The 23,301-nt window shown below is 40.2% G+C and overlaps 1 protein-coding gene across 1 annotated transcript in view; it reads right to left on the bottom strand.

Moving 5' to 3' along the window:
• SORCS3 (sortilin related VPS10 domain containing receptor 3) overlaps nucleotides 1–23,301 on the bottom strand; it is a 566,209-nt gene that overhangs the window by 46,191 nt on the left and 496,717 nt on the right. Inside the window, exons 15-16 of the mRNA XM_012770778.2 lie at nucleotides 8,694–8,811; nucleotides 7,562–7,695 (exon numbers count right to left, since the gene is read on the bottom strand). Coding sequence (XP_012626232.1) covers nucleotides 7,562–7,695; nucleotides 8,694–8,811 — 252 coding nt within the window. The remainder of the gene's footprint in view (nucleotides 1–7,561; nucleotides 7,696–8,693; nucleotides 8,812–23,301) is intronic.

Raw genomic sequence — 23,301 nt, forward strand, 5'->3', positions numbered from 1 at the left:
TTTCTCAATCTTAATTAAAGGCTGTTAAGCAAAGTCACTATTAAAATTAAATTATATAAAATTTCAATTATATAAATTATATTAAAATGTAATAAATTCTAAAAACACATAAATCCTTAATAATTTTATTATGATATGTAATATATGTTATATATAACATATACTATATACAATACTTATATGTAAATATTATTTCATTATTATATTATCTATGCTTTTAAGGTTTTGTGTCTCCATGTATGTGTATGGTGGGAATATTATATAATGTTGTGCCACTATCTATCGATATTTCTTCCCAGTTCTACATTTCACCAATGTCATGTTTGTAGCTTGAAATCTGCCAGGGTGGGGCTATGTACAGCAATCAGCAAATATTACTAATCAAGGCTTATTTATTATTTATTCCAAAGAGCTGGTAGTTAAATATTTACCAGCACACCTCTGAATATCTTCCTTCTAAGCATTATTTATCTTCAAAAACATTGGGCTGTGTTATGTCTGCACTAACTCTGGAAAATCCCCTCATTGCTTTATTGCTTTATGAGGTGAATCCCATTGAGTGGCCTGCTAAGCCTAGGAAATATTGGTAATCTATGTAGGAATGGTGCTCTCTTAGGCAGCTTTAGGAATGAGAGAATTGTCTTAATGTGCTTTGCTAAATGTAACCATATCCAGTAGTTCTGTTCAGCTCTGCTCCCTGTTAGTGATGCAGTAATTTCAAAAGGTGCATCAGGCATGTGGCTTTGCCCCAAAGAGTAAAAGTACCTCGTTAATATTTAACAACATTAACAGAAACTGGCTGCCCCCAAGCTGTGGACTTCTTCATTAATTTCTGCTAAATGTATATTAAAATCTATCCCAACCTCCCTCCTAGCTCTGGAGTCTGCATGATTTAGACAAACAAGCAACTCCAGCTGCTGCTCCAGCTTCCTGGAGAAAGGTGTTTTGCTGTTGAATTGTGAGGTTTGGCACCAGAAAGTTTGATTTGCCTCAGGGAAGTATGCTGCCACAGATTCTGCAAACACATAAGCAGTTTCCTTCCAGAAATAAGTCACCTCTGTGTCTTTCTTGACTATAAAAGCTTTAGAACTTCTAAAAGTTTAGGGGAAAACTTATTTTCAGAAACCCGTATGTCTTCCAAATCCCATCCAGGGAAAAGCCTTAGATTCTAAAGGAAGAATAGACAAGATAGTTCAGAAATCAAAAAGCCTCTGCATGTCAGAATAGGCACAGGTACTTCTGTTCCTAACTGAGTCCAATCCCCTCAGTTAATAGACTGGAAGGAAAAACAAAAAGAGGAGAAATGACTTTCTAAAGATTGTACGCAGCTGATGGTGACGGATGATGAGAGGATGGAGACTCCTGATCCCTACTGGGCATTCATGAAATCCCATGGGGCACCCATTTAATCATCAAGAAGGGACCCCTTCTCAGGAATGATGTTCTGAGACTCTTGGAGCCAACTAAAAAGTCATGGTCTCTTCTACACCAGCTGCAAGGGCTGCCCCACTCTCAGACTATGCACAGCTGAGATTCCAGGACTAGTGATTGACAAGTGCCTCTGTCTGTCCCATTTTAGGAGGCAGGAGAGCAGGGTGGGTTTGGGATCAGGCAGATAGAAGCTATTGGTAGGCACTGAGTGAGTAGTCAACAAACGGAAGCAGCCACCACAACTAAAACAATGGATTAATATTTAACATTGTCATCACTTAGCTAAGGGATAAGTCTAAATACGGTCATAAAGAGAGATAGACAACTATGTTGGGGCTCCGAAAACAGTACCCCAAAATGAAGGCCTCAGAAGCCAAAGTTTTTCTCTGACCTCTCCTTACCTCCTGCCTCTCAGACCCATTCTCCCCCAAAGCTAGCCATAGAAACTAGAATCCCCTCTTCCCCAGGGCAGGTCACAAAAGCCAGAACCCCTTTTCCAAAAATCAGCCATAAAATCTAAAATCATTCTGTGAAAAAACTGGCCATAAAAAAATTATTTGGCCTGCCTTGCTTGACTGTAGGTCCTAAGATCCCCGTTCTAGACGGGGCCCTGTCCCATGCCCAGAAAGAAGCAACGCTGCTCAGAGAGGCCAGAAAGAATCTAAACACATGGACCTTGCTGGGTTCCCCCACTCAGTCCATTACCATCACATCATACCTGTTTTGTCCAATCATATTTCTACATGGTTGTCCATACTTTGTTGAACCTAAGCATAAAAATGGACAATTTCCCCTGTGTCTATGGGTCTTTACTCTGAAGGCTGCCATGTACACACATTAAGTAAATTTGTATGCCTTTTCTCCTATCAATCGATTTGCCTCATGTCAGCGATTTTTCAGTGAACCTTTGGGGGACCAAGGGGCTTTACTTGGTAGGAAGTCTACACAGTCCCACGACCACTTCCTGCTAGAAGCCTTCCATGATTACTTCAGTCTTCAGTGACCTTTTGTTCTGACCGTCTCCAGTACATACAGTCAGAACCAGTACCGTCCAATAGAACTTTCCAGAAGAATGGAAATATTTTATATCTATGCTGCTTAATATGGCCACCACTAGCCAGTGCAACGAAGGAACTCAACTTTTAATTTCATTTCATTTTAATGCAAATAACCGCATGTAACTAGGCTACCATAATGGACAGCATAGTTCTAGGCCATAAAATTCAGCATTTAATTATACTGTTTATTATTTTCTTTTATGCCTTTTTTAGTGCAATAACTCTTTTTTATATGTGTTTATAGTCTTGTTTATACTTTGACTTGCCCATGATAGCAAAAAAAACCATGTTTGTTTATACTCCATATGCAGAATTCTAAAGGCTGAATGGATTTCAGACACACCTGAATGTGTGTGCCATGGAACCCCCAAATCTCTTCGCCTCTGTCTTCTACGTCACCACTTCATAAACTTGCTCTGTGAATTCGACACCACACTGGATATGGGAGGTAGCCACTAACACATGCTAAGACTCATGCTTTGGAGTCAGAAAATTATGACCTTAAGTGAATTACTGAACCTCTCTGTGTTTCCATTTCTTTACTACCAAGCACCTATAATAACAGACTCTCCTTCCAGGAGTTGGTTGAAAAGACTAAGATAATTAGTTCATCTAAAAGACTTGATAAAACACTGGCACATAGCAGGTGCTCAGTAAAAGGTATTGGTGAGGGAGTAGCTGGTGAATGAGTGAGGGAAGAGAACTACTGAGCTTAACCTCTGGTGCAATCTGCTTTCTCCCTGAACAAACAGACATATTTGGGTCTCCCAGAGGGCTAACTCCTTCCCAGGAGGCCTCATGTGACTTCAGAGTTGACCCCTGACCCTCCCTTTTCTGATTACCTGCTAACATCTGACAACTTTCATTCTCAGTAAGGATTTGTTGCTGGCCCCTCACGAGCACCATGATGGAGGTTGCTGCAAAGCGGCTTTCTAGAGTAAGCATGAGGCTGGAAAGATTTATGAGGCTCTTAAGTTGAAATATCAATATTTATGCAAAATTCATACTTATTACTGATACCTGCTCTGGTGAAAGCTGTGAAAGCTAATGCCGCTCTACAAATAAATGCTTCTGAGAATCTATAAAAACCTCCTATTTTCTAGCAAAGGAGGAACAGAGGTGGAAAATACCTTCCCCTACGTGAGCACAGGTTGCACTTCCTCAATTCTTCTGCCCATGTGAAGACATTTAACCCAACCTTCCCAGCCTCCACACCCCACCCCCAACTGATTACACTAGGTTATACCCTCTCCCTGCTGTCTCTGAGACTTGAACCTTGCCATGCCCCATATGCTCAGGGAAACACCTAAATGGAATATGCATGATAATCACTTATACTAACTGAGAAGGGCATTTCAGATTCCTTATCTAATAACACTTCCTGGCAGGGAGGAGCACTGAGAAGGAGACAAGGCTGTGATACTGCTGCCATATACTGATTTCTGGCATTAGCATTAAAGACAAGCAAATCAACAAACTATATTTGGTGGAGAAAACTATTATTTAACCAAAAGCTTGTAAAAGTGCTTGTAAAAGTTGACTTAAAAACAAAGGCAATTTCAAATATCCATTCCTATTGCCTCCACAGATCACTGTAAATAACCCAGAAATTTTATAAATCAAAAAACTGCTTCTCTTTTACTCAGTAGTGGGTAAAAAATAAAAGAATAAAAAAAACTTTTTAGGCCACATGACTTTGTTGTTGTTCTCAGATCATGATGACTAACCCAACATCAAGGCTTTTCTGCTTGTCAACCCTACCTTAGACCTAAGTGGCTCTTCTATCTTCTTTTTAATTCAAGGTTGGGTTGCCTATAGAAATACCTTATATATGCAAAAAAAATTCTATAAAGTCTTTTTGGAGACCATATACCTATTGCAATTCTAGTACCAATGGTCAAAACTATGTCAATTTGAAGTTGTTTTAGAGTTAATGGACATTCTATGTTAAATTTCATCGACAGCAGTAAACCTAGGTAATTTGGAGAGGGGTTTTAATTTTAGAGGAACTAAACTTGGAAACTCTATTTTTTTTGGAAACACAAAGTAAATCTAAAATAATAAAGACTCGTTTGATTTCCTGAGAAATGGCATGGTGTAGAGGACAAACCATGGGGTTTAGCTAGAACCACATCTGAACCCCAGTTCACTCTCTCTGAGTTACATAACCTTGGTCAAATAACTTAGATCCAGGAAGTTCATTTCCTTCTCATTAAAATGGCAACAGTGAAGTTCCTGACCTTACAGGGTCTTGGGTCCACATGGCACCTCTACCAGTGCAAGTGTGAGAACCACAGAAAGCCTCACAAGGGCTCCTTCTCCCCACCATGCTCTATTATGGATAGATTCTGAGAGCAGGTCCCAAAGAATTCAGAAATACTTTAAGTAATGCCACCAGAATTGAATAAATGGATAATACCAAAAGGCACTGCTTTAAAGACAATGCTATGTGGATGTATAAGCTCTGGTTTAACTTGCTACAAATACAACGGGGACCGCTTAACCCTGGGGTACAAGATTGACAACAGCAGTGGCAGCAACGGCTACCAAATGTTGTATGCCTGCATTGTACACCACTAGGATAAATGTCTCATCTATATTAATTATGTATATTACTTCATTTATTAATACATTATTCTTCCCTAGGACCCAATGGGATACTATATATATATATATATATATTTTTTTTTTTTATATATGTTTTTTACTTTGCAGCTGAGGAGGTGAAGTCACAGAGATTAAGAACATTTCCAAAGGTCAAAAACTATGAATATAGGTGCTGGAATTTTTGTCCAGACCAGTAACTCTTAATGGAATTACTGAAGAAAAAAATATTTATGTTATAGTTCTTGATTCTTCTCACTTGTGATGCCTTCCAACAATGGGTAAGGGTCTTTTATGGCCCAGAGAGACGCAGGGGAATACACAGCATGATATAGTGAAAGGCAGTATGTCTCAATGGGGTCAGTTCACAGAAGGACACAACGAAGCCTGAAATTCACATTCTCAATAATGAGGTTGACATCAGTATGTCACAAGCCATAATTCTGAAGGGCTTACCGTACTCACAGCTATGACTATTTTGCTGGGTGGCAGTTAATAATTGAAAATTATTTTTCCCAAGTGTGAAAATATCCTTTGTTCACAAAGGCTCAAAATTGCCACAGAAAGGATCCTGCTATTCAAATTGAAATTTACACTTAGTATATCCCACTTTAATGAATCTCACTGAAGCCAAGCTTGCCTAGGGATGAGTTCAGGGATAAAGAGTAGGTAGGGAGCCATCCTAGTCCCCTGCTGGCTTGCAGTCTTGCTCCTGGTAGAAAGTGGGAAACAAAGGATGGCTTCTTATGCAAATCAAGATCAAGAAACCAGCTGGAGGAAGTGAGGAAGGAAGGATGGAGGCTTTTGTTTAGCGACAGTAGCTCTGTGCCCATATGGACTTACTTCTGCTCTTCAACACCAAAAAAGCCCAAACGGAGCTCTGCCGTTGCCCTTCCCCTCCCAACTTGATAGGCTGATGCCTGAGCCCTTCACTTTGTCTTTTAACCTGAGATGAGCTACAAAATTAATCAAACTGAACTTTAGCTTTTGACTGGGATGCAGAGAAAGAATTCAGCTGGGATCAGAGGAATATGCAGCCATCCCCACAATCTGGGAGGTGTTTGACCCACCCAAAAGAAACCACATTCAGCAACTTGCTAGGACTGCTTATCAAATGTTCACTCTTGCATTCACCTCTCACATTCTACTGGGGAAAGATGGGTGGTAAGAAAACAATTGAAAACATGATCATTTCGCATGGTGATTAATACTAAGCAGACAATAAAACAGTAATGTGCTAGAGAGTGCCGGAGTGTGGGTGAGATTAGGTGGTCTCAGGAGGCATTTCTGAGAAGCTGATATTTTTGCTGAGACATGAGTGATTCAAAGGTGCCAGCCATGCTGAGATTTGGAAGAAATTCTTGCACTTGCTGTTCCCTCTGCTATGAATGAGCCTGGATTCATTAAGGTCCAGGACATGGTCGTGTGACTGCAATACAATGAATGAGGAAAGAGGAATAAGGACTTCAGCCACAAAGGTAGTGTGGGGCGAAGTTGCCTACAATGGCACAAGCCAAGGAGAGAGGACTGGAGTCTATTTTAAGGAGAGGAGAAGACATTGGAGTATTTTAAACATAGTAATGATAAGATCTCATTTGAGTTTTGAAATAAAATAAACATTTAGTTGTTATGAGAGGAATAGATTTTAGGTTGGCAAGGGTGGAGGTAGAGAGTTAGGCTCTTGGAGTGACTCACATGGTTGTGGAGATGGGAAGGAGTGCTTTGAGTTAGAATGTGTTTTGGAGGTAGGAGCTGCAAAGACTGATTGATGGCCTGGATCTGAGGTTGAGAGAAAAGGAGAAACCATGCTCTCTTTAGCAACTAGCATGGCTGTGTGTCTTACTGCGGTTGGAAAAACTGGGCCAGGAACTGCTTCCAGTGGGGGGAATTGAAAGAGAGCTCTGGTTTGGCCACATTAAGTTTGATATATCTGTTAGCAAAGCAAGAGGAGATGAGCCCTGAGCAGACTGGTGGACACATATGTCTCTAACCAAGAAGAGAGGGAGGCCAGGGCTGGATGAAAATATTTGCAGATTTGGGAGTCATTGGCTGTAGGTGAGATTTAAAGTTGTTCTTTATCATTGTCATTAGAAGGAAAAGAAAGGAAATGGTAACAAGAGAGAGTGTTCGCATGGAAGAGCACAATTTGAGTGGTCTGTCAAGGTAATTGTCCAAGGCAAGAGCTCTCTAAGCTCTTTCCTTCCCAGTACTTTCCAACATAGCTGCTCACTGAAGATGAGGAGAAGCCCCATGGAAATGCGGCTCTGATAGAGCAGTGATCTTCCTGAGAAAATTCCCCTGCCTGTCCTCCCACCTGGCCCAGGAAGTGGGATGGTTGGGTCCACAGGCCAGCAGATACACCTCCCGCCTCTGGGTCATGCCTTCCTCTCCAAACACCATCTTCACCTCCGCCCCACAAACAGACAGACACCCAATGGGAACTGGTGAGGAAATGCCGAAGGACTCACCACTCGAAGTCCCAGTCGGCACAGACGCAGGGTTCTGAGACCACGGACCCCGAGTAGTCTCTGCCCAGGGCACACTGCGCTCCTGGCTTACGCTTCTTGAAGATTTTCCTTTCTCCCATGACGCAAGGCTCTCCCTTAGAGAGAAAGTCCACAGTGAGAGACAGAAAAACACAAAGGCGGTGAAATAAACCGGCCTCTCCACAAGAAGCATTATCCTTTTCATTCTCCTTCAGGCACTCTGCATAGCAGTCTCATTCCCAGTAATGCTCCAGACCCAGGAGTTTCATGAATAAAGATACTAATATTTTACTACTACCGAAAAGGAAGATTAAGGGAGGTTGGCCCACTCCCACCCCTCCACCCACCACAGCCAGAGATGTCTACGTGCTTCTGTTTCTTCTCCACCTCCATAGAGAATGCAAAGCCTCCAGGCAGCCTCACAGACCACCAGGCAATTGCCCAAATGGCCTCAGTAGCAATTCTAGTGGAAAGGAGCCCACACTGGCATGTTTTTCACATCATCTTCAGAGGAAAATTGAAGTGGACCCAAAATGTTCCTTCTCTATGATAAACAACCATGCCTAAGCCTTAATTTCTAGTCAAGGACAAAAAGAGTAGAAGAAGGTGGTATAAATTAACAGGACCCAATGGCGCTGGAGAGTGTCAAAGCCTGTCTATGCTGCACAGCAATAAATATCTGCCATCGCTAGACCCACCCACCCCACCCTCTCTTAGTAGCCCTGTCCCCAAGGTTCTGGGGCCCTTACTTCAGGCTGGTCTAAGAAATCCCCTATACTGGCAGGTAAGAGGAGCAAATCATCAGAGGCCCTTGTAGCTGTCTGGTGCTCATTTCTCAAAGACAGAGCCAAAATCCCAGGTTACCATCAGACCCTCTTGCCCAGGCAGCTCAGTGACCTCAATGAGTAGATAGGATCCCAGGGTGTGAAATAGCCCCAAAATATCACCCATCCCTGCTGGACCTGGATGTGTCCCACCCTTTCCCTAAATCCACACCCTTATCTTAAGGTGGCCCACCACCTTCCTCCCCCAACCAGGAAGGCTTAGGCAAGACCAAATGGGCTTGCATGAGCTCCTCTTCATAGAAGCCAGCACTCCCCAACCCTGGGGGTACCTGGTTGAGCAGGTGCCAGGTCTGGTAGTCCTCCTTGGTGCAGCGCCGGCTGAAGATAGACTTGTAGTCCACTTTCACCAACTGCCATTCAGAGCGGAGGCTGAAGTGGCCAAAAACTCTAAGTGTTTAGGGAAGGGATGGAAATGACAAGTGGAGAAGGCCCCACAGTCAGTTACTCATGTACAAAGACAGGGGACCAGATAGACAGTCAGCGCAGTCTGCACCCTAATTGTTCTTCCAAAGCGAGTCCACTGTTCACACGACTCAGTTAATTGGCATGTCATTCACAGCGGGTTTAAAATCAACCAATTATTTTTATTGCAAAAGGAAACATTTAACACCCAACAGTCCCAAATCCACCACCCATGTAAAACCATTGTTCATATGTTGACACGCCTTTCCATTTCTCCTTAATGCAAGCACTGGCATTTCACCCACACATGTCCACTGGCAGGGACTCAGTTTCCTCATCCATAAAGTGGATTGTGTATATGTGTGTTGGATGAGCAGATTAGCTAATCTAAAGTATGATCCTGCCAGTTGCAAAATCTTTATTGAATTTAAGTGTTTTAGTTGAAATTCCTACTGTTTAATTCAAATGAATACCTAATCTCCTTCTCCCTCCCTAAAATATCACAGCAGTCTCATAGAAGGAACTCATATTTATGTGTAGTAAAGAAGCACGCAATCTGCATGACTTAGATAATCAATACTGACCTTTTCAAAGTCCCAGCAGTTGATAGCCCTATAAATATGAATGATCAATTGCTTCTAGAAAAATAGAAAAAAAAAAAAAAAAGACTGATCATCCATACTTCACTCGAGCTACATGTCTTGCAATTACAATGCAAGACATCTATCACAGTGGTGTATAAAGGGAGACCAACCATGGTGTGAACTTAAAACAACAGAAGTCTTTCAAGAAATTGGATGGCTTCCATTTCAGCAAGACTTAATCAAACTGGCAGCCCTGGATTTTCTTCTGCCCAAGTTCAGGTACTCTTCTAGAGACATCTAAGAAACTAACTCTCCTCACAGGACATTTCCTTCTGCCATCTGAAAGAAAAGCATGCTTATGTGAGGAGGAGGGACTGAAAAAATTTGTTTTGTAGATCATGCAACTTAAAAGTTCTAGCTCTGATTTCATTTCATACAGAGGTCACATCAGTCTATTTTAAATCTCTAACAAAACAGCTATCTCTTATCAAAAATTTTCACTTGTTTGAAGACAGGAGAGTTAAGTTGATAAACTCATCAAGACAAAAAAAACAAAAACAAATACAAAAACAAAAACAGTGAGAGAAGACCTTGACAAATATCTTCTCCTATCTCTATGCAGCCTATCAGTTCCCAGATTCCAATGTCACTTCCTCCAGTAAGTCTTCCCTGATTGGATTATTCCAAGTAGCAGGATGTTCGTGATGCTAAACCAAACACTTTGGCCTATTCTAAATAGTTTATAGATATTTCATGGATCACAAAATGCATCAGGTCAGATTAAACCCATTCCTTACTATGAAAAAATTACTGGGCAGACAGAAGAGGGAAATATGAGACACATGATTTACCTGGATATAAGCAAGGCATTGATGGGGCTGGCCATAGCAGACTTGAAGAGAAGATGAAAAAATAGCTAGGAGCTAGTAAATTATGTGGCTGAAGAGTACCTAATTAAGGCATTAAAATCAACCAGGAGGGAGGTGTGAGCACTCAGCTGCAAGGTTCTGTTATCTGCTCTTTCTTGTTCATCATTTTTATTAATTACTTGAAGACATGAAAATAATGGTCATCAATGGAAACTTAATTTTCTGATGACAAAATACTGGAGGGAACAGTCAATATGCTCAGTAGCAGAATCAGGACCCAACAAGGTCTTGACAGATTGAAGAGATAGGCTGAATTTAATAAGATATGACATAACAGAGACAAATGTCAGATCCTCCTCCTGGTAATTACATAAGTATTGGATTAAAGAAATGGGACTTGGTACTGCTCAGGTTAAATAATAATAGTAGTGGCTGTAGCAGCAGCTTAAGAGTTTCCATATACAATAGGATCAATATGAGTGAACACTTTAGAGAGATATAAATTTAAGGTGATCTTGAAATGCATTAACAGAATTATTTAGGACAAAAGAGGCAATATCTGGTCTTTTATCCATTAATGAGATCACCAAGGACAATTGTGGTTAGTTTTGGAAGTTACCATTCAAGAAGGATATAAACTAAGTATCTCAATCTACAGGACATGTTTGAGCTTTGGTGGTGGCAGTGGAGTTTAAATCTTCTTAAATTTTAAATAAAAATGTGTGTTTATTGGCACATATGTATTTATCTATAGATATATAACATATATTTTATCAGATTATTCAAAACAGTTCCCAGTTCCCAAAAGACTATTCCCTGGAACTGTGAAGGTAGCCTTATTTGAAAAAAGGGTCTTTGCAGATGTAAGTCAGTCAAGGATCTCAAGATGAGATCTTCCTGGATTGTCAGAGGGGCCCTAAATGCAAAGACAAGTACAGTTATAAGAGATACGCAAAGATGAGGGGCATGGCAAGGGAAATGCCATGTGAAGACAGAGGCAAAAACTAGAGTTACGCAGCCACAGACCAAAGTACACCTGGAACTACTGGTAGATGGATGAAGCAAAGAACAAATTCTCCCCTCAAGCCCCAAAGGAGCACAGCCCTGCTGACATTTTGATTTTGGATCCTGAACTCCAGAACTATGAAAGAAGAAATGTCTGTTCTGTGAAGCCATCCAATTTGTGGTAACTTGTGACAACAGCCAAAGGAAACTAATACAGATGACAATCTGATTTAAGACCAAGTTTCACCTATCTATTCAAAAAGTGGTGTAAGAACTATGGCTAGTTACCCTGGACATGACTTAGGAAAGGGCAGGGAGGGAAGAATAACAAGTGGGCATTCTAGGGAGATGTCTTGAATGTAAAATATAACCAAATATAGAAGTGTGAAAGTTTACAAAGTGGGAGAGAGCTTTCTAACAAGGGATGCAAGTAAGTGTGGAACATCAAGCTCAGGCTTGATCATTTCCCACTGAACAGGATGCGACCACAATCCATGTGCACAGCCTCTAAGGATGTCCATGTTGCTGGTCCTCCCAACTCTTTGAGGTATCCACTTCTGATCTCAGAGTGCTTATTTGGGGACTGAACACAAGAATAGGTGCTCAATCAGAACTTATGGATTATTTCAGATTCTCTTTTGCCATCTTGGCAAGTACATTCCTTTCATCTACATTTCTTTGGCTTCTTACCCAGACTTCTTTACATTGTGTTTTACAGGTCCTTCTCCAAACTCTAAATCCATACACTCATATTTTCACTCCAGACTGTGCTAGTCTGCTCTCCCATGAGGTCACTTTCACATGCCAGATGCAAAATTTTTATCACTTAAACCCTATTCCTATTATGAGCTTTGCTCTTCTTTACTGGCCCCAAATAAGACCAGTAGGGTAAAACCTCTTAGCAACTTTCAGACATAACATACTCCCATCTTTCCATCCATTCTCAGTTCTAGGAAGAATAAAGTTCACTGTGGGCATGGGCCCCCTACTCCTGTGGGGCACATGGTCACTCTTTTACATAGATCTGGCTTCCCTAATTCTATTCACTATCACATTCTTTCGTTGCTCTTCTTAATTAGAGCTTATGAAAGCTGAAGAAATGGCAGAAATATAGGAAAACAAGCTGGAGATAAAATAAAGACTAATTCATATTAAAGTACTTCTATTCCTTTTTCATAAATACCCATGGAACAGATGTTAGAATTCACAATGAGATCTGTGGAAGTGAGAATCCAACAGAGAAATCAAAGTGACCATCATAACAAACCATGTTCATAAAAGTGACCATCATAACAAACCATGTTCATTGCTTTGGGGTGATAAACACTGAGAAGGTCCACTTGATTATGAACTGGGAAAAGAGAAAGCCCAGACTGCTTCTAATTAATAACAACTACAATAATAATATGAAGTTCCCAGATAAAAGTTTCTCATCTGTTGCAAATAATCCTCTAAAGTTAAGGAGCCTATTACCAATCAAAGTAGGTGCAGCATACTCCTTATACTTGTAGTATCTTTTTTTGGGGAAAAAAGTGGTTCATATAGTAATTGAAGATAAAAACTCAAGACATGGGTAAGGTGCAGGACGCAAAGGCATGGAGCATCTTTGAAAGGATAATATGATTCCCAAATCAGGTGCTACTTGTTTCAGAGAGTCCTCTGTGGTTCTTCTGGAAATACTGAGTTCTCTTTCTGCAGAAGCTCAAATGGTCCTGTTGTTATTTCTAGACCAGAAGTTCTCCAATATCTACAACAGAATCACCTAGCAGACTTGTGAAACATAGATAGCCCTCAGGGCTTCTTATTAGTATATCTGGGGTGCCTAAGTATTCATATGTCTAGTGAAGGTCCAGCTGATGCTTATGTTTTTGGCCTCAGGATCGTACGTTAAGAATCACTGCTCTAAATTACCTATCCAGAATTTCTTAATTTCCTTCTATCTTTGGTCAAATTTTTGTCATCCAATTAGAAATCTCCCTAGGGCTGGGAATACTTTTTATACTTCTTTGTATCCTACAGAAACTATCAACAGTAGTTGCTTGACAAAGAATGGCTAATTGATCACTGAGTACCAATGGAAGAAACAAGGCTATTCTTAGAGGGTAAAGTTCGATTCTCAAGTCTTTGGCAAAGAGAAACTAATTACTAGCATGGCAAAATCCACTGTTATTAACAGTCCCACTTCCTTGCAATTTCCAAGGTAAACTACTTTGGCCTCTTTCTACAGAAATGCATTCCTAGTGCCCTTTGTTAATTTAAAGTATATTCTCATCAACATAATCAAAACTCCAGCAGTGAGATAATGTGGGTGAAAATATTGAAAGACAACAAATGTTCATTACCATCATCATCATTCTTATCACTAGAACCTCTGCAGATTCACCCAAGGAGTTTTTCATCAAGGATTTCTAATAGGCTTGGCTCAAAATCTGCCTCCTATGCCCTTGTTTTAAAGATGGGGTCTTGCTGTCACCCAGGCTAGAATGCAGTGGTGTTATCATAGCTCACCATAACCTCAAACTCCTGGGCTCAAGGGACCCTCCCAGGGCAGCCACCTGAGTAGCTGGGGCTACAAGTTCAAAATCCCTTTTTTAAGGTACATACTAACTTCAAATGCAGAGGCTTTCTTTGTCTCTTTCTTTTTTGACATCCTCCTATTGAGCCTTGGAGAAAGTAAATCCTGCATACATAAAATATATTTAATAGATGACTGCCTGGAAACAGGTAGCCTACCCTTTGGTTTCCTGGGGAAGTTGCTCCCAACCATAGGAACAACATAAACAAATTCTCTAAGCCATTTCTCACTGTATGGATTTTCAGGGAAAAAAAATCAATTAAAATTTATTACTTCTGTATTTCTTATTCCTTTTACCTTGCAAGCTGGAATTTTTTTCATGAGAGTTTTTGACATAACTCAAGGTTTACCTTCTTCCTGGACTCTACAAACCTAAGAGGACATGTCTATCTTTTTTTAAACTTCTCTGGTGCTAAACATGTGCACTGCCAACGTGACTCTGGTCACAGATGGTCTTCCTGTGCTCTTGCCTTGCTGTAACATACAAGTGGTCTGGACACGTGGTAGGAGTACTAGGTAGGGAAATAGAAGACTTGGCTTTTCCTAGACTTAGTCTGCTGCAAAGTTAGCTTGGACTTGACAAGCAAATGACTTTATCTCTCAAGGCTTCAACTTGCTTATAAAGGCTTATTTTTAATCAGTGATACATGCTCAAAGGATGGGATGCAGAGATATTCTAGATGGAATGTGGCCCTTTCAAAACAATTTCCAAGAGTTTATTTTATTTCTACCTCCATGTCTACCTCCAGGTATACGAGCTATACATCTCCTCTGTCACATGCCAGAGGCAAAGTCGTAATCATCTAAACACCATTTGGATTATGAGTTTTGCTCTTTTTCTCAATGGGCCCCAACTAAGATCAGTAGGTTAGAACCGCTTAGCAACTTTCAGGCATTAATGTACTCCCCAACTTCCCTTCCATCTTAGCTCTGGGGAGACCAAAGTTCACTGTGGATGTGGGCATGGGCCAGGAAGAATTTATCTATTAATATTTATCTATTACCTATTTATCCTATGCACAGAGGATTTATCTAGTATGATCATTCATCTTTGTCTCCAGTGGTGCTCCTTTCATATAACAGATGCTCAATAAATAGTTCTAGGTTGATTAATGATAGAATTAATCTTACAAAATCATTCATTACTTTCAAAGTTGGGGTAACAGCTTCATCTGCTCTTATTTCTGAGTCAAATAACATGGCTGAGTTGTATATCCTTTGGGATTACAATCTCAGGGGAAAAACAGCAGTAACTGTTCTGTCCCTTGTAATCCCGGACTGGGTTAGGATTTCCACACACACACACACACACAAAATGTGATTTGCTGAGGCCCTAAATAACACACCTTATTTAATCCACTATTCAGACCTGAGAAAGCCTTTCAGGAAGGGGAGTGATTCATTTGAGGGAGGGAGGTGGTTCAAAAGGCTAAAAGACTTCATTAGAATTCCATACCCAGAGAGGGTTAGCTACTCATTAATTAAATGATTTCAAAGGGGATCTCAGTATATAATTGCTATAATTTAGGTGGAAAGACTGCCACACTAAATGTAATTAGAGGAGTAGGCTCTGCAAAGATGTTTTCATCTTTACAGGGGAGCAGCCCCGGGTCACCTGATTCTCCCCTGCATAGTCCTTTGATTCTTTTCTCAGCCCCCACTTACACCAACTTTCATGCATAGTTTGTGGAAGCTGAGAGAAGTTTCACAAAGAGAGTGGTTGACCACAACACTTCCAGAAGGGAAAGAGGACTTGTTAGGAGGAAGCCACTAGAAACATCAAAGGGAAGAACAAACAGTGCTTTGGAGGTTAGATTAGGTGGACTTCACTGCCGACGGACTTCTAGGGCATCTTTGATTGAACCCAACAGGATAATGCCATGTTGTCATCGGCCTGCAACCAGAATATCCCTCTCTCCCTCCCTCGGTGACTCAACTGCCTGCTTCTTGAGCTGTTCCAGCCACCAACCCTCCCATTTTCATCTGTCTAAATAGCATCTTCAGAAACACAGCGAGGCCAAAGCAAACTCTCTCAGCCCCTTCCCGACTTTCCTCTTTCTGTTATTGCCTCCACCAGATAGTCAATCATCAGGCTAGAAACCTCCGCACAGCAGAGACCCAGTGCTCAAGCTCCTTTCCTCTGCGCGGGGCGGCTTTCCCCACACCTTGTCTTGTCCAACTCCTGCTCATTCTGCAAGCCCCAGGTCAAATAACAGGCAGTAGTTTTTGGGTGGGAGGATGAGGTGAAGGAGTAAAGCTTTTCAAATCTTACTAATTCATATTGACCATTTTTATTTCCTCTTTAAGAAACAAAACAACTCTTAAATAACTCACAGTTTTGTTTCCTAATATATGAGGGTTTTTTTTCTTTTTTCCTTTTTAAAGGCATACGAATTTATTAACGTTATTAACGTGCATACAAGCATGGAAGTCATATGTAATATGAAAACCTGAGTTTTTTTTTTCTTTATTTCTTTTCCTTACCATGATTTTTAACTTAAATTTCATATTTAATTGTAATATTTAGAGAGAATGTGGTTCGATGATATCAGCTCTTTGAAAGTAGTTTGAACTTTGTATGTGGTCCAGTGTTTGGTCAATTTTTGAAAAGTATATTAAATGTTTGCTTAAAAAGAATGTGTATTTTCCATATGTTGAGTGGAGTGTTCTATATAGATCTTTTAAATCAAGCTTTCTAATAATGTTACTCACATCCAAAGTTGTACTTATTTCTTGACTGCTTGGTCTACTGTTTTCTAAGAGAGGTTTATTAAAATATATCTCTATGCTTGCAAATCCTCCATTTCTTCTTGAGTCCTTCTAAGTTTTTTTGTGTTATACTATAATCATAAAACTATGCAGGTTATGAGATCATTCTATCTTCTTCATAAATTATTCTTTTTAGCTTTAATTCAAATGCTGTTTGTTCTGTTATGTCCTCCATGATCCTTTTTCGTCTTCACTTCGTTTCCTTCCTAGGAAGAAAGTAAAATTTCCCTCCTCTGAATTTCTGTAGCATTTTATCTGAATTTTGGGTTATGAGCCTTAGCACTTCTAATATGTATCAGAATTAATAGAATATGTATATAAGTGTCTTATCCCCTTTGCTTGATTTTAATCTCTTGGAAGTTTGCAACTCACATAAGCTGTACCTTGTCCATCATAAGTGCTTGTCACATATTTAGTGTCTGAGAGGCAGTGGAATGAGTGGTTAAGCACAAGGGTGTTCAAATCAGACTGACCCTGTGACAGCCCCAATCCTGGACCTTTGGAGACTTTCCCTATAATATTAGACTTAGTTTCTTCATGTGCAAAATGAAAATAATAACAATATCTAACATAGTTCTTAGGTTAAAATGTGTTATATTTTTATAATGTTTGGTATAAGTTAAGACATTAGTAATTTAAGCTATTGTTGGTATAGTTATATAAAAATACTTAATTATGAGTATTTATTTTATATCTTTTGTTAGATGCCTGAGAATTTCGTGTGCAGATAGCATACCTTATGCTTTCATATCCCTATGATCCTTTCTAAAGGCTTTGCAAACAGTAGGTAATCAACAGGAGTCAATGAAGTAACAATAAAAATTAGTAATGCCAATATTAGTGAGAATGTATTGAACAGGTAGGGTATGCTAACCACTTTGCATAAATTATCTCATTTCACTAATTATTCCCATTTTACAGGTAAGGAAACTGAGGCTTACAGAAATTAAATAACTCATCCAACAAGGTTATATAGCAAGTAAATCATAGAGTCAGGAGTGGAACTCAGGCATCTGCAGCAATTGTTCTAGGACAGTTCTCAGCACCGTGCTTCCAGCAATGCCCACTCTCCTTTTTTATGCTTCATGACTCGTTAGCAATCACGGGACTGCACAGTGTGGCACTGAAATATGGGCATGGGGGGCCTCTGATCTCAACTTCTTAATGGCCTGTTGGCATGAAAGGCAGAAACACCATGAAATATATAAAACTGAAAGCACAGTTGGAGCAAGGAAGAAAGGAGAAATCTGCAGAGTGTCTAGAAAGTTCCAATTATGGCCCTATTTGTCTCAAGTTCTAAGGCATTGGCTGTGCGCAGAGTTACATACTTGAACCTGAACTACGACAGTCTTTATTGGCTTGGCCTCCAATTGGGAATCCCTGAAGCATGCAAAAGAACAAACAGAATTATAAAGTCTTAGTGCTAGAGGGGTTTTTAGGGATGAACCTTTGGTCAAGGCCCTTCACATGCTAGCTGAGGAAACTGAGGCCCAGATAGAGTGGTGGCCTGCTCAAGAAATGGAACCCAAGTCTCCCGACACCCAACTCTTTGTCCCACACTGACTGCTTGCTTTTCATGGGAAACTTTTTCAGGTTGCAAGTGGAGTTGTGGTATGACACAGGTGACCACAGGACCATGAATACTTGCTTGAGGAATGCAGAGAAGGGAAGTGATACCATGCATAGCTGCAGTTAACTTGGTAATGCTCCAGCCAAGACTTACTTTCCAGATTTTGCTGGTTTATCTCCCAGGTTCCTGTGTCTAAAGGGTGCGCTGAGTTTTCCAAACTCTAGCCTGTCACTCTGGAATGACAGATGTGTGCTAGCAGTTTCTACCAAGAGAGAGGATCTTGTTCGATGTGCTAAGATGTGGCGTTCCTGTGCACAGCCACTCCCCTCTCTTGGGTCAAATGAATCATCAGCGTGCCATAGACAATGATGTATCCTAGACTATGGGGAAATGAGCCCACTGCCCTCCAGAGATAGCTTAGCTGTTCCCACTCAGCCTCTGAGGTAGGTGAAGAGCAGAGAACGGAGGTGATAGAGTCTTTGTTGGGCTCTAGGGGCAGTCAGCAAGTGGGGGACAGGTGTACATACTCAATTTACAAATAAAGAAGAACCCCTACTTGGGGGCCAGGGAGGAAGGGAAATTCTCCCATTGGTCCAGGCGTTATACCCCATTTGCATGTAGATAAATGTACCCCTAATCAACTGCTCTGCAATGACCCAGTCTGGCTACATGCAATTTCTTCCTATTGACACACTAGATTTATTTCTCATTCCTCTAAGTAAATAGTTAAATCTGCTGTGGATTCTGGTGAATCACACACCATCTCCTCTGCCACCTCCACCCAGGACTCGAAATTAGCCATTGCTAGGTAACCACAAATCCCATCTCAATCCTTTCACCCAGATTCGGCTCTTTTCACTGGCTGGGTGTCATTAATTTGAGAGCAAATTATTACAAACCTGGAAAACAGTTCTGAAATGCCTGCAGATTTATGATGAAGTCATTTCGCAAAAGGTCACAGGCGACCCTGCTATAATTAAATCTTTCATTAATTTTTAAAATACACAATAACTTACAAATGCAGCATAAATTAACTGGATGACCTTGAAGAAATTATTTAGAGCAGTGATTCATCAGAAGCCACTGTCTAGCAATTTCCTGAGTTTTTATTTTACAAGTAGAATTTATCTATTTTCCATTCTTAAACTTTATTGGGTTCCAGGAGTATGTTTATTTGAAATGATTTAGTATCAATTTATCCAGGGTGTTGGTTAGCACTGGGAAGCAATGGTGGGAAGTTTAAGTCTCTCCTTTCCTCTAGGAGACAAGCTCAAAGGCGGAGTGTCACTCACAGGACACCAGCATAAACTTAAGTGCACTCTTCCCTTCCATTATTGGGGAGATGATTTTTTTATGTGTGCATTTTGATAAATGATCTCTTTTTTATTATAAAAGTAAAATATTCTTCTTATAAAAAATTAAAAAACTATAAAAATACATACATAAGAAAATAAAAGACCCTCTGGAGGTATTGCTTTTACAATTCTATGATGTTCCCATTCATTCATTGATAGTGTTATTTGTTTTCAGGAGATAAGAGATAATCAGAAGCCAAAACCGGTATAAGACTCTGAGGAAGTTAGAGGTGCCCTGATGTGGAAGGAAGTATCTGTCTCCTCAAATTCTCTCTATTCTCTCTCTTTTTCACCACTACCCCACTCCCTCCCACACATATACATATCAACATCACCACCACCACCATGAAAAAATTTCAGAATTAGACGATGGAACGGATTCCATGAACACTGGAGCTGAAATAAAACATCATACACATCTGATCTTCCCTCTGCAGGAGATGGGAGACACTTTCAGAATATAAACTTCTTCTTAACAGAGACCTTGACTATTTTGTTTATACTCTAGCCTGGCTTCTAGAACTCTTAGAACAGTGCCAACTTTATAGTAGGCTATCAGTACATATCGTTGAATAAAGAAATAATAAACGTTCTTGTGATAGTAACACTTGAAACGTGTGGACTCCCGAGTCCTCTTTTAAATGTCCAGTTCTGTCTGCAAGGCCTGGCTCCCTTTGCCCCCTCTCTTGCCTCTGCCTCCAGAAGCCCTCCTCCCCTGCTTCCACAGAGGAAGCTGCCGAGCACCAATTCCACAGCAAAGCAGAAAGAACAGTGTTCTCGGAAGGCCAGGCATCAGTAGACAGCAGCTGTTGGTCTCCGGAAATTTAGGCCACATCTTTGGTTACTGGTGTGCGTCCACGCCACCTGATTGTTTTCCCATTAGGGTGTAGATGGAATTAGTGGTAAAGGAGGTCAGTGGCTACGGGGGAATTGCATTGAGCGAAAGTGAGACGTGAGCTAGACCTTAACGGAAATAGGCAGGGAATCAACAGCAAGAATCCCACAAGCAGAGCCTGTGTTCCTGACACAATGCAATGATTGGGGAGGTGGCAGAAGGTAGCGGGGATTAAAAGGCTTGAAAATAAATATGGGGGGAGGAGGAGGGTGAAAGGAAGATTGAGAAGGAGACTAAAAGGCATTGGAACTGAAGAGGCAAAGGAATGAAAACCTATTTTTTAAATGAATTTAAAGAAATCATCCTATGTTCAAACAATTTTGATTCTTTCCTCAAAACCAAATCCCTTTAATGGGTTTGAAAATTTAAGGTCTATAACAGTAAAGATAAGTTAGGAGTTGAGTGATGAAGGAGAACCTAAGAGACAGAAATGAGGGAGACGGATGTTCGAGATGCAATTTAAAGAGGAGGAAATATGTGGAGATGCAAAGAGCTCTAAGAGAGGGGAGAACAAGGGCACGCCTTGTGTTTCTATGTCATTAAAATGTCATTATATTTCTCAGTCTCCAACTCTGTGTCAAATCCTGAACCAAAAAAATAAAACAATGAAAAGAATCAGAAAAAGTATTCAGCACCTGCTCTTAAATAATGTGCAGTCCAGCCCAATAGCATTATTCGCTCACCCTGTATCTGCTGAACACCAATTATGAACACGCACAATTATGTTCAGTGCTGTGGGAGATGATAAATAAAACACAGTTGCACACCTCCTGAATCCTACAGACCAAAAAACAACCTCACACTCTATCTGCAAAGATGACCAACATGGAAAGCAGCTAGAAAATAGTGCAAAAATGATTATTGTTATTTGTGCATATTAAGAGTGCATTATTAGTGATAAGTCCAGTTTACCATGACCCAGCAATTTCACTTCTATGTATGCAGTTCAGAGAATTTCTTCCATGTATATATCTGGAGGCATGTCCAAAGATGTGACAATAATGTTTGTAATTGTGCAAAACCAGAAACAACTTTAATATCTGTTGAAAGAAGAACAGATAAGTTGTGCATATTTGCATCATGACAATGCCATGTAGCATTAAAAGTATCTGGACCAGATGGATATGACCCAAGATAGATAATATTTAGTGAAAGAAGCACGAAGGAGAATAATATCACTTATGTAAATTATGTATTCTAAAAACATAAAGCAATACTGAAATATTTCTATGCATAACCAAGTACTAGAGGTATCAACATACCTTCATACATTCATTGTTCTAGAATGGTCTGGGGAAGGAGTAAGGAGAATGGATCCTAGATAGACGGTGATGAGAAGATCACCTCTACCTCAGATGACCTGTACATATTATTTTAAAATCTGAATCCCAAGTGATAACATGTTAGTATTCATTAATTTTAGGTGGTGAGTACACAGGTGTTTGTGATATTATTCCTTGTATTTTTCTATATTTTTCAAATTTCCAAAAACCATAAGAAAATGATATAGTAATGAAACAGTTGATGTAGAATCTAAATTGGAAATCACAAACTGAAAATTTGACCAGAGCCAGGAGGGCAACTTAAATGAACCAGGAGTGAACTGAAGTAGGCAGAGTGGACCTGTGAGCCTCAGGTGAGAGGTGGGTGGGAAAGAGCAAGCCCCCAACCCTCGCCAAAGCGGGCAGTCGCCACACCCCTTTCATTGATTGTTGGACTATAGGTATTTGGGCTTGATACTGCCCCATGTTTCTGACTTTGAAAATTTTGGCTCCTTTGGAAAAACAGCAAACCAAACTAAACACATCTGTGAGTCACCGTGAGCCTCATGAAAGGAATTCAATAAAAGGAAATGAGTAAGACCTGGAGTAGCTGTAGAGGGCTTCTTGAAAGAGGTGAGATTTGTACGTGGGGTTTGGATAAGAAATGAGGAGACTTCTTTTTTAAGGATGACTGTATCATTTGTGACAACATTTGTGAACCTAGAGGACATTATGCTAACTGAAAAAACCCAGTCACAGAAGGACAAATATTTTATAATCCTATGTATGTAAGGTATATAAAATAGTCAAACTCATAGAAACAGAGAGTAGAATGGTGGTTGCCAGGTGCTGAGGGAGGAAAAAATGGGGAGTTGTTCAGTGAGTAAAAAGTTTCAGTTGTGCAAGATGAGCACGTTACTACTAGATTTTACAACATCGTACCTAGAGTTAGCAATAGTGTTGTGTGCACATTAAAATATGTTAAGATAGAGCTCGTGTTAAATGTTCTTACAAAAAAACTTCACAAAAGAAACAAAACAAATTTTGGGAGGTTAGGGACACCTTGGTTGTGGCAAAAATAATGGGTGTGTGTACATGTCAAAACACATCAAAATGTATACAATGTATGTAATATTATGTATATCAATTATGTCTCAATAAAGCTTTATAAAAAGAAATAAGAAAACTTCTAAGCCATTTCGTGAAAAGTATCTTTTTAATACTTTGTAAAGGGGTACAATTGGAGAAGTAATTTATAGGTAGGGGAAGAGTGTAGAAACTCAAAACTTCAAATGGTGTTTGTAACACAGCCACAAAGCAGTAAGACCCGGGTGTGATCCTGCTCAGATTCAAATTACAACCCATAGGCCAAATCTAGCCTGCCACCTGTTTTGGACAGCCCACAAGCTAGGAATTGTTTTTAAGTTGGGAGGGGGAAGTAAGTGAAGAACAGTATTTTGCGATGTCTGAAAATGGTATGAAATTCAAATTTCAGTATCCATAAAGTTTTATTGGTACACGCTGATGCCCATTTGTCTCCATATTACCTATGGCTGCTTTCACACACTAGACTGGGAGAGTCGAGTAGCTG

This window comes from Microcebus murinus, chromosome 14, assembly GCF_040939455.1.
Source record: "Microcebus murinus isolate Inina chromosome 14, M.murinus_Inina_mat1.0, whole genome shotgun sequence".
Lineage (NCBI taxonomy): Eukaryota > Metazoa > Chordata > Mammalia > Primates > Cheirogaleidae > Microcebus > Microcebus murinus.